This window comes from Anarhichas minor, unplaced genomic scaffold (genome assembly GCF_050575085.1).
Source record: "Anarhichas minor isolate MPS153535 unplaced genomic scaffold, ASM5057508v1 ptg000055l, whole genome shotgun sequence".
Taxonomy (NCBI): domain Eukaryota; kingdom Metazoa; phylum Chordata; class Actinopteri; order Perciformes; family Anarhichadidae; genus Anarhichas; species Anarhichas minor.
The window spans coordinates 3,482,501-3,498,724 of record NW_027466501.1 but is presented as its reverse complement, the minus strand read 5'-3'; the positions used below and the strand labels follow the sequence as shown (position 1 = coordinate 3,498,724).

General features: G+C 43.0%; 1 protein-coding gene across 1 annotated transcript in view; it reads left to right on the top strand.

Annotated features, from left to right (window-relative positions):
* Window positions 1-16,224, top strand: part of mpped1 (metallophosphoesterase domain containing 1) — a 73,648-nt gene that overhangs the window by 20,670 nt on the left and 36,754 nt on the right. The window contains exon 3 of the mRNA XM_076076198.1: window positions 2,401-2,626. Coding sequence (XP_075932313.1) covers window positions 2,401-2,626 — 226 coding nt within the window. The remainder of the gene's footprint in view (window positions 1-2,400; window positions 2,627-16,224) is intronic.

Genomic DNA, 16,224 nt, shown 5'->3' with positions numbered 1-16,224 from the left:
ACGGTGCCGGGATTTTATGCATTTTTGGTAAGAAGTCAACCCTGTTACCTTCAATACTTTGTTTGAGATTAAAAAATACAGGTGCTCAGTTGTCCTGCAAGCTTCAGTAGGTATTCGATCAAAGATAATGATCACCATTTTTATTTTGGAGCGAAGTAGTCCTCCGACCTTGGTTTATACGTGGACGATTGAGCGAAACGCAACTTCAAAATGTCTTCAAAGTCTGATGGAAAGCGGTGGAAAACATGGTTTGATTGTGCGGTGTTGTGTGTGTCCGTGTGCCTTTGTGGAGGTGCAGCCCCTCATTTCCAGGGCTTTTTTGGTGTCTGCTTGACAACTAAACACGAACCCTTCTGCCAAACAAACGGGAGCTGTGTTGGGGGAGAGGGGGCGGCCCCGGCCCAAACTGCAAGAGATGGGCACTCTTTGACAGCCTCTTTCATCTTGTTATTATTCCTCCTTCGCACTCAAGGATTTTTGGGCTTCCTAAAGTATTTCTGTCGCTCTCTTCTTCCTCTATCCCCCCTCCACTCTGTCTCTCCCCCTCTTTCTGTCACCGGGCTGTGATTGGCTGTTATGACAGAGCCGTCGCCGGGCTGTCAGCCTCTTCTAAAGCTCAGTTTAATTACTCCTTTTCACCAACGTGACACGCTCACACACAGATGCATGCAAACTCGCACATGCGAGGGAAAGCCACTCACAAACACATAGACCCGATGTGCTCAGCTGCACGAAAACAAAAAAAAAAATTGTGATTGAACTCGCTGTCAGCCGCTCTACCTGACAAAGCAGACCCCCAGATGTTTGTCAATGTTGGCCCTCTGTTTCCTCAGCAGAGCTTTGAAAACATCATGTAGATTTGTGAAGGGCCGGCCGCCGCTGGTTTGATGGGCACAGATCGATCCCGCGCCCCGCTGTGCCAGGCTTTGAATGGCCAATTAAAGCCATTGAGAGGAGGAGCATTGGGGGGGGGGGGGGATGTAAAGGAGTGGGTGTTTGATTATAGGAGGACGATGAGAGAGAAAGGGGGGAAAGATGAAACGGCGTTTGCCGTATAGCTAGTAAATGTCTAATATTCTGAATCGTAAACTTCACAATAATCACTCTTTCTGCTTTCCCTCATCATCATTCCTCCAGATAAAGACTCCCTGACAGATGCACTCAGCTATGCTTTCATAAATAGAAGACAGCAGTGCACTGGGTTGAGACCTTGACTGATGGTGGAAAACAGACAGATGTACAGATTTGCTAGAAATCAATGAATGAGAATGAGAAAGCCACGTCGCGTGCGAAAGCCAAGCCGCCTGGGATGGGTTTCATATCGTCCTCAGTTTTCCATCTCCTCCTTGTAGCTCTCTACTTTGTCTGCCAGCCTTCTTTCCTTAATTTCCTTTCTCTCACTCCTTCCCCATACATCTCCTGTCTCTCCCTTCCATGTCCTGATGTCTCCTTCCATTTTCTATTTCCGCCTCTATCTCTCCCAGGTGGCAAGCTCCCGTTCTGAAAAGTGAATGCCTTAAACCTGCATTCTCTCTACTGGCCATCAGGGGGCGACTCCTTTTGTTGCAAAAAGAAGTCTGATTGTGTAGACATCAATGAGAAAATGACCCTACTTCTCACTTGATTTATTACCTCAGTAAACATTGCTAGTTTTAAATCTTCTTCAATACATGTGTGTCAATACAATGTTCATTAAGTAAATAATGGTCCATTTTGAGTCAAATGGATCATAAAGCCGTGTATGCTTTGGGGCGGGGCTACCTTGTGATTGACGGGTCACTTCCACGACCTTGTCTGGTCTGGAAGTTGTCCGTGTTTCCATCTAGAACTTTGACCCTTTCATAGTGTGTTTTGACCCTTTCATAGTGTGTTTACAGTTCATGAAGGTTAATTAGAACATTTTGGGTAGTCTTGTTCAACTTGCGATTGTTCATAGCTCCAAGATGACAATAGTCAAAGAAACAAGATGGCGACTGTCAAAATACCAAACTTGAGTCTTCAAAACCGCCATTCGCAAACCAATGGGTGATGTCACCATGACTACGTCCAATTCTTATATACAGTCTATGAACCATGCTTCATCTCCGTTCTTGTCTCCGTCCTTTTTCTCTCTTGCCTTTTCTGTTTCCACCCCCTTTTTCTTAATTATCACTTCTCCTCTTCCTCCCCTCTTGTCTTTTCTCTCTTTGTTACCAAAATTTGATGTCCTTCTTTATCAAATTTTGCTTGCGCTTTGCATTGTCCTTGTCACTTCCCAATGAATCCCATCTTTCCTTTACTTTACATTTTTCTTGCTTCTACTCAACCTTTTCTCCCTTTTTTTCCCTACTCCCCTAACCATTTGTTCACCTTCCCTTTCCTTTTTTCACCTCTCTTCTTCCCTCTCTCCATTCCCGCCAGGTACCCTGCCCTACGACATCAAGATCGTAATCGCCGGCAACCACGAGTTGACCTTTGACCAGGAGTTTATGGCTGACCTGATCAAGCAGGACTTCTACTACTTCCCCTCTGCCTCCAAGTTGAAGCCGGAGAATTACGAGAACGTCCAGTCGCTGCTCACCAACTGCATCTACCTGCAGGACTCCGACGTCACTGTGCGGGGATTCAAGATCTACGGCTCCCCCTGGTGAGTAGCCCCTGCTATCGCACTGCACACGAGAGAGCGAACATCTCAGACCTTAATTTCTCTCCGATGGGAGGAATAGTCAACGAAACGTTTTAGTGACCTTTGTTGATGAATCTGAAAACCCAGCCCAGTTTTGCCAACTCCTTTACAATGAAAGTAGCTAGCAGCACTAGCTCCAAAAGTCGCTAAACCTAGCGAGACGTAATCGACAATGCACTTTAGGTGAAATGGAACAGAGTTTTTTGGAGATCAGGCTGTCTGAGGAATCTAGATGCTAGGTATTAACAGTGTGCATGTTCGTCTTCACGTAATCCATTATTGGCTCACTGAGCCATTAATCACTGAGCCAATAATAACATAGCGTCAAAATATAGGTATTATCTAAACACATGTTCTTATTATTCATCCATACCACTTGTGTCAAGATATTGTTAAACAAACAGTTTCATCTTCTCAAAATCATATTTTAAGACGTTCATTATTTCAGTTTTGTGTTCATATTTTGCATATATTTAAATTAATTTGTGTTTAGTCAAATAACCACATGGCATATGTATGGGAGGCGAGGTAGTATTCCAACATAGAAAAACTGTACACATTCCACAGTGAGTGGTGGGGTTGGGGTGGCCGAGCAGCTCACTCTTTGCCCTGGGCCCCTTAGCAGGTCAATCATGACTTGGTGCAAAAGTTAAAACGTTGCTATCGTGACATTGCTCTCCTACTGTCCTCTTTTCAGCTTCATCTGTACATCTTTGAATCATTAAAATGAATAATTTATTTGCTTCTTTATTTAGCTTTGACTTGCTTTCTTTTATTCAACCGCAACTCCTCATGGACAGGCAATCGTATGTGTGTGTGTGTGTAAGTGGTTAGGTGGTGGTCCATGATCCTCTTCGTGTGTGTGTGTGTATTATCGTGGCAGGCTATGTTTGAGTGTGTGTGTGTGTGTGTGTGTGTGTGTGTGTTTGTGTGTGCCCCCAGTTCTGGGTAATTGGTTTGCTGTGATAGCAGGGTCCCCTGAGTTTATTGTTTAAGCCACTGCAGAGAGTTGCCTCAGGTGGACCGAGAGGAAGATACAAGTGGAAAAGAGAAATGAGGGAGGGAGTGGACAAAGGAGAGATGTAGGAAAGAAGGAAGAGGTGATAATGGATGGAGAGAAAGAGACAGACGACAGACAGACAGACAGACAGACAGAGGGAGGGATGGAGATTAAGGGAGAGATGATTTTATTCAGATTCACCGGCTGGCCCTGGCTGGTATAATAGGGACATGAGGTGACGAGTGTGTGTGTGTGTGTGTGTTTGTGTGTTTCTGTAAGAATATCTCTGTCTGAATGTGTCAGTGTGTGCTGTGGGTTTGTGAGTGTGTGTCCCAGTATGTGCTCTCACTTGCCTTGGACTGCATGCCGTTGTGTGTGTGTGTGTGTGTGTGAGCCTCGGGGTGTATTCCTACAGCACAGAGGGGCTCCAGCTGGAGGCTCCGTGTGTCTCCCCGCTCTGCACTGTCTGGTTCCCCTCATCCCTCCTCCATCTTCCTTCCATTCTTCCCTTCTTTCTTCTCCTTTCCCTCTATCCACTGTAAACCTCCTCCTGCCTTTCCTCTTCCTCTATCAGTTCATCCCTCCTTACCGCTCTCTCTTCATCTGTTCACCCTCGTTCCTTTCCTTCCTCTCTCCTCCTCACTCATTTGATGGGCTCTGCATGTAGATGGATGACACACACACACACACACACACACACGCACACACACACACACACTCACACACAGCAGCCACCTCCTCTCTCTGGCAGGAGTAGCGGGACGGTGCCTGTTCCGGTCCCTTCGTCGCCATGGCAATGCCAGGCTGGCGCTGCTTTATGGCTTTTGGATTACCACACCACCCCCTCCCCTCAACACACCCATTATATCACCATCACCTCCACCACCCTGAGGTGGGTAGCCTGTCGAACTATCTGACCAGCCTGATTATCTAAGTGCTTTTTAGTCCGTCTGTGAGTCTGGAATCTGACCCAGCAGGAAGTGTATCCAATAAAGATCCGGGGTTATGAGAGATCATTCTCCCAGATCATTCTGTCCTTTTGACAGACAGGGATCTCACTATACACTAATATCTTCCTCTCTGTGGAAGTCTGAAATCATCCGTTACATTTTTAGAAATTACATTTTCTTTCTTATGTTCTCCACGTAATCTTGAGTGTAAAGACCGCTTAATCACACACCGGGCGGGTGGATGGGTAGGTGGACGGTCAGAGGACAGCAGTTCCTTCGCCATCTGAAACGAGAAATCAACGTTGATGTTTTTTCACGTAACTTGCACACTTCAGTAACGGCACTTCCGTAGTTGTATTAACCCCAACGACGATCTCTTCCTAAACCTAACCATGTGGTTTAGTTGCCTAAACCTAACTGAGTTGTTTCCCGTGAAAGGTTATTTTGAAAAGATCGTATGCACGTGACAAGCGTGAGTTGAGACGAGTTGCAGGCGTTCGTAGGAAAATGCACGAATATTTCGTAGAATATTCTACGAACCGTTGTATGAGGATATGTTGCCCACTGTGACTATTTGTCTGTCTATCTGTCCTCTCTTTTACCATTTCCTACATACTGATTTGTTGGGTTTCTTCATTTCTGTCCGTCGCCTCTTCTCATTCTCCATCCTGTCGTCTGTCGATGTCTTTATCACTTCCTGTCTCTCTTTTCTCTTCGATCCCTCCACCCTTCCGGCTCCACGGGCCGTTTAGAGATCAGAATCTCTATGCATTGGAAGATTTTGACTTTGGTAACCTACACATGCTTATTATTTTAGAACGTCACACCTGCAAGTCTGATGCAAAATTTGTGAAATAAATAAAAGATTAGATGTACCTAATTTAGAAACATTGATTTATTTGCTAAACAAATACAGTCCAGATGAATTGTTGTTTATAGAGCAATAAACAATAGGAGCTTCGCCACACATGACAAATGTTCTGTAGCTATATTTAGGCTACCATTTTTATGGGATGTCAACTTTCTCCAAAGGAAATCTCTCACATTTGCTCTCAGTGAGCCTTTTTAAGCAAATTGTCCTTCCGCTTAGAAAAATTAGAGGATGTCAGGTAAAGATTTTTTGCACAAATAAACAATTTAGATGAGGACATTTTTGTACCATTTCAAAAGCATAGAATGAGGTATTATCTCTCATTTATTAGTCAAATCAAGCTTCATCTTTCTATTACTGACCTGAATGGTGCTTTAAAAAAAAGCTACTTTTGAAATGAAATATTTACACAGAAAGTACATAATAGTTTCACCAGCTGGTAGCACACATCTTGGATGCTCAGGATCTCAGAACTACTCTCTATACTCATAATTTAGCAACTAAGATTCTCGGCAGCAGAGACCAAACTGGCAACCTCGGCTGAGTCATTATTAACAATGGGCTGCAAGGATCGGGACACGCAGCGTTGCATGTTCGTGGATCTGCTCCTCCACGAGCACAAACACAGACATAAATACATAAGTACGAGCGTTTCGCTCCGTGCAATTTTTTCATCAGTGGCCAATTAAGAACTTGTGTCTGATAGGAAGAGGGGGGAAAACCTCTCCTTCTCTTTATTACAGTGATTCATTCTGCTTTGAATATACTTTGTTTATCACATTGGATTTGAAGGAATGGTCCCATTGACTTGCATGACCGCGGGAACATGAATGGATAACCCGCTCTATCTCTAGAGCCAAAGCCCCCCCCCCCCCCGCGGTTACAAGGCAGATTCTTTTACTTCTCTAGACACTCCACAATTGAGTAGTCGATTGAAACAGAAATTTAGCAGTAGCAGCAATAATAATAATAATCATGTTAGTAAAGTAAATACTTTGGTCTTTGGGATTTGGAATGGGCATTTTCACTTTTTGCAGACAATCCATCCATTTTCATAGAAAATAAATAGAACTACTTTGATTGCAGCCTTACAGTACGCAATTAAATAATTGTTATTCTTTTGAAGAAACTTAAGCCATTTGATTAAACACAACTTTAAAACAAATGCAATGTAAACAAAAAAATGAAATTCATGAAATTCGATTTTGGCACAAAGTCCCTGTGCAGGCAACACGTTCTCACCGAAGCTTGGTCAGTGCCCCTCTGCGTCTCATAGCGACGCCCTGCAATACATTTGAACATATAAGACGCGCCGGGCTTTCAGCTAACTCCGATCTAAACCCATCCAAATCAGTATTAGAGGATCAGGGATTGGATGGGTCAAACAAACACAGAACTTTCACCCAGGAGACAGATGTTTGTGTCCCGAAACCAAGTCAACGTTGACTTATTTAACATAGTTTTGTCACGCAAGTTTCTTAGCCTACGTACTGGCAGTTAAGTAATGCACATACTTGTTTCACTTAACAGACTTGCATGACCGTGGGAGTCCTAATAACAGGACTAGAAATAAGTCCTGTTATTAGGACTTATTTTAACTCTTGGGCGTTCCAACTGAAAACAGGTCCCAGGTTCCAGTGCTACTTGAAATACGATCCAGGTAGAGTGTGGCTCGGACCGCATTTTTCTGTTCAAACCCGACCCTTGTCCGACAGGCATTCTGTGTTTTATGTCTGAACCATTTTAAACACAGTCAATGTAAGCAGAGGCTCTGAATTTGTGTTACCCTGTCACGCTGTTGTTGTCACCATGGTTACAGTCATTATATATGCTCACGTAAATAAACCCCAGCACTGAACAGTCTAGTCTATCCCAACAGAGACAGTATAGGTACATCATTTTCATTTGTTTACACTATATTTTAACAAAAAAGATCTTGAAGTCAAGTAAGCTTAACCCGAACATCATTTGTTGATAGTTGTCCGAACCGTCGGGTATCCTCACTCTAGATCCAGGAAGTCCAGTTTGAGTAACAGGTCCAAGAGTCTTATCAGAGGCCAGAACACAAAAACACAAAAACAGTGCTTTGTAGCAGAAATGATCAGAGCGCCAATTATTTTATCTTTCGTCACGACAATCAAGAATTTCTAGAGACATCAGTCTTTAACAATTGCTCACAAATGTATAGCATCAAAAGGCTCACTAATTTCCTAAAATAGCTGGTCATTGTAGTTTTTAGCAAATGTTACAAGGAAATGGTGCAATTCTTTGGGACTACTTTCAGCAGTGGATTAACCCCCATTTATTTCTCTAGTGAGTATTTGTGGCAGCAGGACTGTGCATGTGGGATTGAGTTAAAATAAAATACAGTGTGATCATGGTGGTGAAGGAACATGTCACCCAGTGCAATATTGATGTGTTTTAACCACAATGGAGCTCTAAGGCTCAGAGGAAGAAGATGTATCAGGCTTTGATACACAAACTATACTTGTTAGTAGATACATTCACTGTTTGGGTTTGGGTCTGTTCGTGTAAAAATATGTAGATTATCCCCAGCCTTATCCTTTAAACATTTAGCCTATTTTCCAGGTGACGGAAGACGTGTAAAACTTTGACAGTAGACTATTTGGCTCGAGGGTCTTTGACGGATGCTACGAATAATTGAATTTTAGGGGGCAGCCCTAATAGCTTTGAAACTAATAGGTTAGAGACTTGAATCCAAATCCTAAGGGGACGTGTTTTAGGGTCAAGATATAATTCTTGGTCTTCAAGCACCGTCTTGTCTTTGAATACTTTTCACTGTTGAATTCGGCATGAAGTTTGAGTCAGTGGGTCAAAAAAGAGATGGATAGAAACAACAAGGGAGGACAGGCGGGGGGCAGATGAGGAAAATCGTCTATATAGGTTGGTACTAATGGGTTAAATCTCTTTAAATATTTCTAAAGATGGTCTCTGAGGAATGTAAGACAGGCAGGGTAGACAGACAGCTTGTTCACAGACACACACAAACAGACACAGGGATGAGAGCGACAAAGTAGTATGTTTGTTGATGGGGGATTTGCACGGAGCGACGGGAGAGAACCTTTTTTCGTCTTTAAATGAAAACGGCAGAAATGTATCGCTCCCCACTGCTCCGCGTGGAATAATTAAGGACGGAGATGCAAAAGACTCCTTAATTAGATTTTTTAATTATTGAGGATTCACTTCTCCTTCTATAGTGGCCCAATTAAGAAAGCTCATCAAAAACTAAAGAGATGAAGAGAGGCCTCCTCCTCTTCTCTGTCCCCCTCCCCTCACCAACCCAATCTCGTCTTCCTCCTCCCTCCACTCTCTCATTTGACAGAAATGGACTACCTGTGTTCCGTTTGATGGCTTGTCCTCACTGATGAGCGTAGAAATGGAAAGGACTCTCGCCGACTTTAATTAACTTGCTTGTTTTCACAGCCCCCAGTGAACGTAAAGGAGAGCAGAGAGGTGGAAGAGGAGAGGTACAATGCAGCGGTGGCGCGCCAAGCTTTTCCTTTAATGATAATGAGTCTAATGATGGTGGATATGGCATGAAGGTAATTTGACCATCTTTCTCGGTGCTGAGTGGTCGGAGTTTGCTTTGTTCTCCCTCTGACAAGGGGACACTTCAGAGAAAGAGAAGTTTGAATGATGGAGAGAAAGAACTCAGCGAGTGACTGCTCTGCCGGTGGTGTTGCATGTTTTAGCCCATTAACTACAAATTGTGTTAGGTTACATTACTGCCAACCATTTTATAAGACATTCTATCAGTTCTTTTAGACCTATTTCCTTCCTTCCAGGCAGCCGTTGGTTTCACTTCATTTCCGGAAGCTATGAAAATCAACTTGCAGAAACTTAGGTAGCAAATCCATTGGAGTGAACATTTAGTGGCCTTTGTTTTAGTCAGACGTCATGTGGTAATGCGTTTGCAATGCGGGGGGGGGGGGGGGGGGCATTTTCAAGACCAGTCTGATTTCCAAGATGTGAGAAATGGCCACTATAAAGCCAAGAGTTAAGTCCTAAAGACACACAATAAGCGGATACAGACGCTGTGTTATTCTGGCCATTTCTTGCATTGAAGATGTTGCTGTTTTACTGCCAACTCTCAAATCCCACCAGCAAAACGAAAGCATAGGCAATTTGTTCAAGTTCTTCAAATCAAAAGTTCCTTAGAAGCAACTTTTTGTGGTTGTGCGAATAATAACTGTCTACTGGACTCATCCACCTTATGTTTTCTGTGCTCATTTATGACTGGACAGTATGCTCAAAGACCTATTTTTTTGACTGTTTTATTCCGTCATTGACTGCTGACTCCTCACTCCTCTTAACGGGCAGCAAGTGATCAACCACTGCTTCAGTAGCTTGAGGCATGTCCTGCAGTCAGCTATGCTTAGAACAAGCCTTACACAGTCTGTTGCAGGCCACATTTCGGCCTTTGGCGTGGCTCAAAAGCTATATAGCTATATCCATAGAAAAGTCTCATTTTGAACTGGAGCATCTGCAGATTAATTCCACACCTGGTATCTTGATCTTGACGAACCACTAAAGTTAAGCATGATACAAGATGAAGTGAATCCATGTTTCTGTTATCTTCGTCACCATCTTGACTGCAAAGTTTTGTCTCTAGCCGTAACGCGAGCCTCTGCATTATTCTCCGAATTGTCAGAGGGCGTACAAACAAAATGTACTGTGAAGAATCAAAAAGACAACGAGTGTAACCCATAGACAGTAGGTGTAACTGGCAAAAAGCCATAAACCAACCTCCACAATGCCGTTGTGATTGTATTTATCTACTAACTCGTATCTTATATTCATGGACTACTTTATTGCCTTTGTACAAGCCCTGTAAAGAAAGAAGTCAAGTATTACATGCATGGTACATGGTAGAGGGGGACATACCTGGGGGAGATATGCTCTCTACTAGGGGTGGGGAAAAAAATCGATACAGCATAGTATCGCGATATTTTGCATGGCGATATTGTATTGATACACGGACGCCAAGTATCGATCTTTTATTATATAAACTATTTAAAAAAAAATGATTTACTAGAAAAATCAAATCAATTGCTTTTTCAGTCCACTAGATGGTGCTGAGTTGTTTTCTGGTGAGGTCAGGAAAGGTCCCGGGTCAGCGTGATTGGTAGGAAGTTGGTCAAAACAAAGATAGAGACATCTGGCCTTACAACGGGGTTAAATCTGCCAACAGTAGCCAGGCTCATGGGGAGAGTGCAGCGCATAACTGTCTCTCTGCCCTTGACGTCCACGCATCGCAAGTTATACTGAGTTATATAACTCTTATATCCTACTTATATAAGTTATAGTTCATATACTGAGTCCACACGTTTGCATTTAGTTAAGTTGGACTATGTAGTAATACAAACAGTTCAGTTTGTCAGGTTCATGCAACATTTATGACATTGTTGGTCAGTCTGTCTGCTTGACAATCCTATTTTGCTGCAATAAAAATTATTGAAGTGAGAAGAACAGACTGAAAACTTTATCTTATTAGATAAAACATGTTGACACAGTTTTCCTTTGGGGACATAATTTGAAGTTGAAAAAAGTAATAAATCGCAATACTCAGAATATCGCAGTATCGTGATAATATCGCAGTATCGTGATAATATCGTATCGTGACCTAAGTATCGTGATAATATCGTATCGCGGGATCTCTGGCGATTCCCACCCCTACTTAGTTTACATAGTGCCACTGTACTGGCACACAATATAATAAAATAAAATTCCCAGAGCAATGTCATGCCAAAGTCATGGCATCTCTTTGAATTGATATTGTGTAGACTTGGGAAGCTGCTGTTCTTCCATTTCCTGGGGAAAATTAGAATGAAGTATATGCAGGATTGACTTTTTGGTGACAGCGTGGTTCCTTCAGAGCATCCGATCTTTGATAAAGCAGTTTGCCCTCTTCAGAGCTCGCAAAACATCAGCTCATAAAGCTAAATACTATGGCGCAGTAGAGCAAACTTAGCTTCAGCTTAACAATAGCTGCCTCGTCTTGCCAAATGGCGTATGAATGACACACAACGCTGTTCCTGCTTTTGGTGTCATTTACCGCCATTTATTCTGAAGTGACTGAGGTGAGCTTTAGCGTGAATATGCTATGCTCAGGGCTTGGGACGTAAAAGAACAAGCGACGCTCAGAGCAAGTGAAGAGACGTGATATAAAATGTGAGAAAAACTACTTGTGGTGGTTTTGGTCAAACTAAACCTAACACAGGACTTTCACCCAGGATACAGGAGTTCATGTCTTGTGTTGGACCAAAAATGTTTTGAAGTTTGTGACATGTTTTTTCATTCTAATGTTACATTGTTTAGGTACATACTTCCTTTAATTTACATATATATTTTAAGCCCAAACATGTTTTTCCGAATTCTAACTAAGGTGTTTTATTGCCTTAACCTAACCCCAACCATTTCATGTTTACCCCGGTGCTTGAAATTGTAAGTGAAAAGCTTAAAATGCTTATCTAAGCTGAGTAAAGCCAGTGCGGAAGTGTCTTAAAACTTGCATTCTCTCTAATGACCAGCAGGGGAAGACTCCTCCAGTTCTAGTTTTAAGTGTTCTTCAATAATGCATGATGTTCATTAAGTAAATTATGATCTATTTAGATTCAAATAGACAGTAAAGTGGAGTATGAGTCAAAACGTTGCACGTTCGTGACACGTGGAATGTTCCTTAAAGTGGCGTGCTATTTATACGCTGTTCCACGAGATTGCATTCGTTGTATCTTTGTGCTACTGAGTCTTGGCAGCCAGCATTTTTTTAGTTCTCGATGAGAATGTGGTCCGCATCATGTGTCGGTTTGTCTTAGGCACTTTGCCTAACCTTTTTTTGAAGCCGAAAAATACACAGCACCTAAAATGCTCAGTGTGATAGATGCCGCTCAGAAGTTTTGTCAAGTTGATTTCCATAGTCCACTGAAATCAATAGCTGTAGGGCAGGAAATGAATGCAAAAAGACGTGATAGGCTTTGGGATTCTGTCGGAGTAATGTAATGTATGCACGGCTTGTAGTCAATGGGCCAGAACATGCAGCACCACTGGTGTGCTCCTTTAAAGATGTAAAGAGACAGAGAGACGTACAGTTGGGAGTTCATGCGTTTCTGGGCCTCCTCACCAGAGCCCACACTAAATTAACATCATATTCACTTTGAGACTCCCAAATCCCCCCCCCCCCCTGGGGGCGCTGTCCTCTCCTTTCTCGCCTCACCTCCTCCATTCCTTCATCTCCCACCTCCATCCCCGTAGCACTTAAACTCCCACAGCACCCAAATAAAGTAGCCTACGAACACTGAACATTAATAAACGGGTACTTAAGGGGGTTGGTGGAGGAAAGAAGAAGTCAAAAAAAATTGGCCTACTTTAACACTTGTCACTTTCCCACCCTCTCACGCGCCCCCATTCTCTTTTTTTCTCCCCCCCCACTCGTCTTCAATTTCATCTCTTCTTTTCCGCTAAGTGTCTGCCAGTCTACAGCCCTGTAGCTGAATAAACAGTTATGGAGGGAGGAAGAACAGACGAGAGGACATTTACTGTGTCGTTTCCCTGGAGGGATTTCTCTTTAAATTACCTGTTAAATGGCCTCCAGGGGCAGCACTTCAATGTGCGTGGGTGTGTGTCAGTGTTTGTGTGTGAGCTTGTGTGTTATGGCACGCTACGGGGCATTTCCCTCCATTTCACACATGCCTTCCCTCCCCAAGGCACGTGGCATTGTCGAGGAGAAAAACTGAATTAAAGTGATTCTGTCCGTATGTTCCTCCTCGCCTCAGTCTCTCCAGTCTTGCCTCTATACACACACACACACACACACACACACACCGCTCCCCACCCTTTTCTACTTTCCGTCTCGCCAGTTCATCAGCGAGCGGTTATGTTCGGTGTTTGACCACAGAGTCAGGGGAGTCGGGAATGCCGCGGACACTGCAAAAAGTGTCCACGCTGGAGAGTCGTATCGTCTCGCTGTCTCTTCTCGTGCTGGCATAAAACCAGCAAATGAGATGATTCTGCTTCCTCAAAACACAGTTTAATTTATTGCAGCAATTTTGCATAAACAAATGTGTTCGCCGTGAAACAAGGCAGATTAACTCAGATTGATCCACTTGCATTAAAATGAGCCTTTCAAGCAAGATAAACATGTTGATGTACTGAAATTAAGTCACATTGTCTCACTGTTTTTCCTTTAAAGAGAATACTGACAAACATACATTTGCATACTCTGGCAATGTTAGGATTATTTAATCGGAATTCTGGGTGCTATTTTATGGTGAAGTGCTGTATTCTTTTGTGCTATATTTATTAGTGCTATTATATAAGTGTTGTCTTAAGTCCTACATTTACCATAATGCCTATTGACCTAAAGTCATTGCATTTAACTGTTGGTTTTCTATGCAGATGACAAAGCATTATTAGCAGCTGGTAGAAACAAAAACTTGAAACAAAACTACTTGGAGTAAAATAAGTACCTTTTTTATGTAACTTAGGTTACATTTGTAAGTTAAGTAGCATTCGTTTTGTACGTGCAGTTAAGTTAAGTCAACATTGGTTTCATAACAGACATCAACAGCGGACTCCTGGGTGACAGTCCTGTGATACTTTGATCCATCCATCCACCCTGATCTAACCTGACCCCGCCTGAACACAGAACCACCCGAGAAATTGTCATTGGAAACTGTTTGGAAAAGGGCAGGCACTTTCAAAAAGTATTTGGTAGGTGATTGGATGAACCATCTGTCCATCAAACTCTTGCCGAAGCCAGTCAGGAGAAGAGTGGAAATATCTTTTCCATGGAGAAAAGCCTTCAGTGTGGTTCTTTGCTCTTCTTTCAATAACGACATTATCTCTAGTTCAGATAGAACTGATGCTATTGAAGCACCTCACAAACCTAAACCACGGCTGTAGTTACCAGTAGCTCCTCACAGGACGCTGATTGGTCCATCCTTTGTCACCTGATTTGCTCCCATCATAACTACAATGGCCACTGGCTGCTTAACAATAAATGCACCATGACGCAAGGCAAAAGTGTTGGTAGCTGTTCTGAACAGCCACACTTAAAGGCTGGGTGAAAAAGGGCCACGATAACCATATAAAGTTGGGGGCAGCTGTACACAGTTTCTCTGTGGTTGTTTGAAGAATGAAAACAAAGAGAGGTCTTCGAGCAGCCTGCTCCAAACCAATTCAGCCTGTTGGGATCATGTTGGTGAGACAAAACGCAACATCTCCACTGTTGCTCTCCCGGAATGTTGAGGCAATACCGTTCCCCCTTTGAGTGACGTCAGTGTTTTAATATTAAACAATTTGAATATTTGTTCCAATCAAAGTTTATAGCTTATACACCATGTTCCTAAAATGTCAGTGTGACACATTGTTTGTCCCTTCAGTAAAACTGAAACCATCAAATGCCATCAAAGTGAGTTGAGCGTAAAAGTAACCTCAGTCTTCCAGATACAAATGATTGAACCAAAATGTGTTTTGATGATTATCAAATTAAAGAAGGCAGATCTGTCTATCATATACCATTTTGTCAAGGGTTTTTGCTTGCCAGTAATTCAGCAGTTAGCGGTTCATCTTTATCTTCTGTGCTGCCTAAAGGAAGCTTCCTTGGCCTGAAGATAGATCCAACATGTCTTGAGGCAGCATTGCATATTCTGGTCTATTGAGACTGCTGTCTGTGTTGTGATTGGTCTGCCATGATGGATTTCTCCCCGTTGATTGCTGAATGTCAGTGTTCTAGTATTTCTAGCATGGCTCACAGGAACGTTGAGTTGTTCCCATTTTGCCAGTGAATCACTCGTCCCAGCCAGTTTCTTTTTTTCATGAACAGCTTAAAGTGTTTTTTGGATGCATTTTTCCTTTAAATCTCATCAAATGGTTTGTTAAACTGGGTTATTTTCCAAGAACTCATTTGCATTTGAAACAAGAGCAAGAACTTGAGTTGTTTAATAAAATGATTATAGATTCTTTAATTTAACATGAGGTGCATATTTTCTTGCACACTATTATTTGCCTTGAAAATGAGGACGACAAACTCTTAACAGGTGAGAGGTTCAACTCTCCATTTAAATGAGGTTGCAATGTGAGCAGGATATTTTTTGCAGCATGCGGAGACCACAGGACAAGCTCCCTTCCGTCGAGGGCAGCCCGGTGCTCCGCATACTGTGTCCCTTCTGCCACGTTGGCACCGGGGCTAACAGTTCTTGCCATTTGCCCCCCACCCTGGATGCAGGGGAGGGATCCATCATCCCGCTCGCTGCCCGACCAACCACCCCAAAAACAGCTCCACTTCCCTCCGAACAAACCACCAGCGCTGGATGATCTGGTTAATCTCCACGATTCACACGCTGAAGTGCGGAAGAGGAGAGGAAAAGAAGACTCCCTCCCTCTTTCTATCTCTATTGTCTTTCTGTTAATTTCTTGCCCAGTCCCCCCCACCCCCCCTCGTTTCCTCCTCTCCACCGGAGAACTTTGAAATAATTTGCGTCTCGTGGGCTTTTATACATTCTAATTTCCAACTAAATGGGACATCTGTTTGAGAAAAGGAAGATTTGCCATGGTTGCCAAGGCAACTATCACTCTGAAAGGAAGAGAGGGGGGAGCGGTTGCGGGAGGCAAGAAGAAGAAGGAAAAAAAAATAAGTCCGACAGCTTTTATGGACAGAATTAGACTTTGGTGGAATATTATCCCTGCAAGACAAACAGCAGCAGGGCCTGTTCTCTCT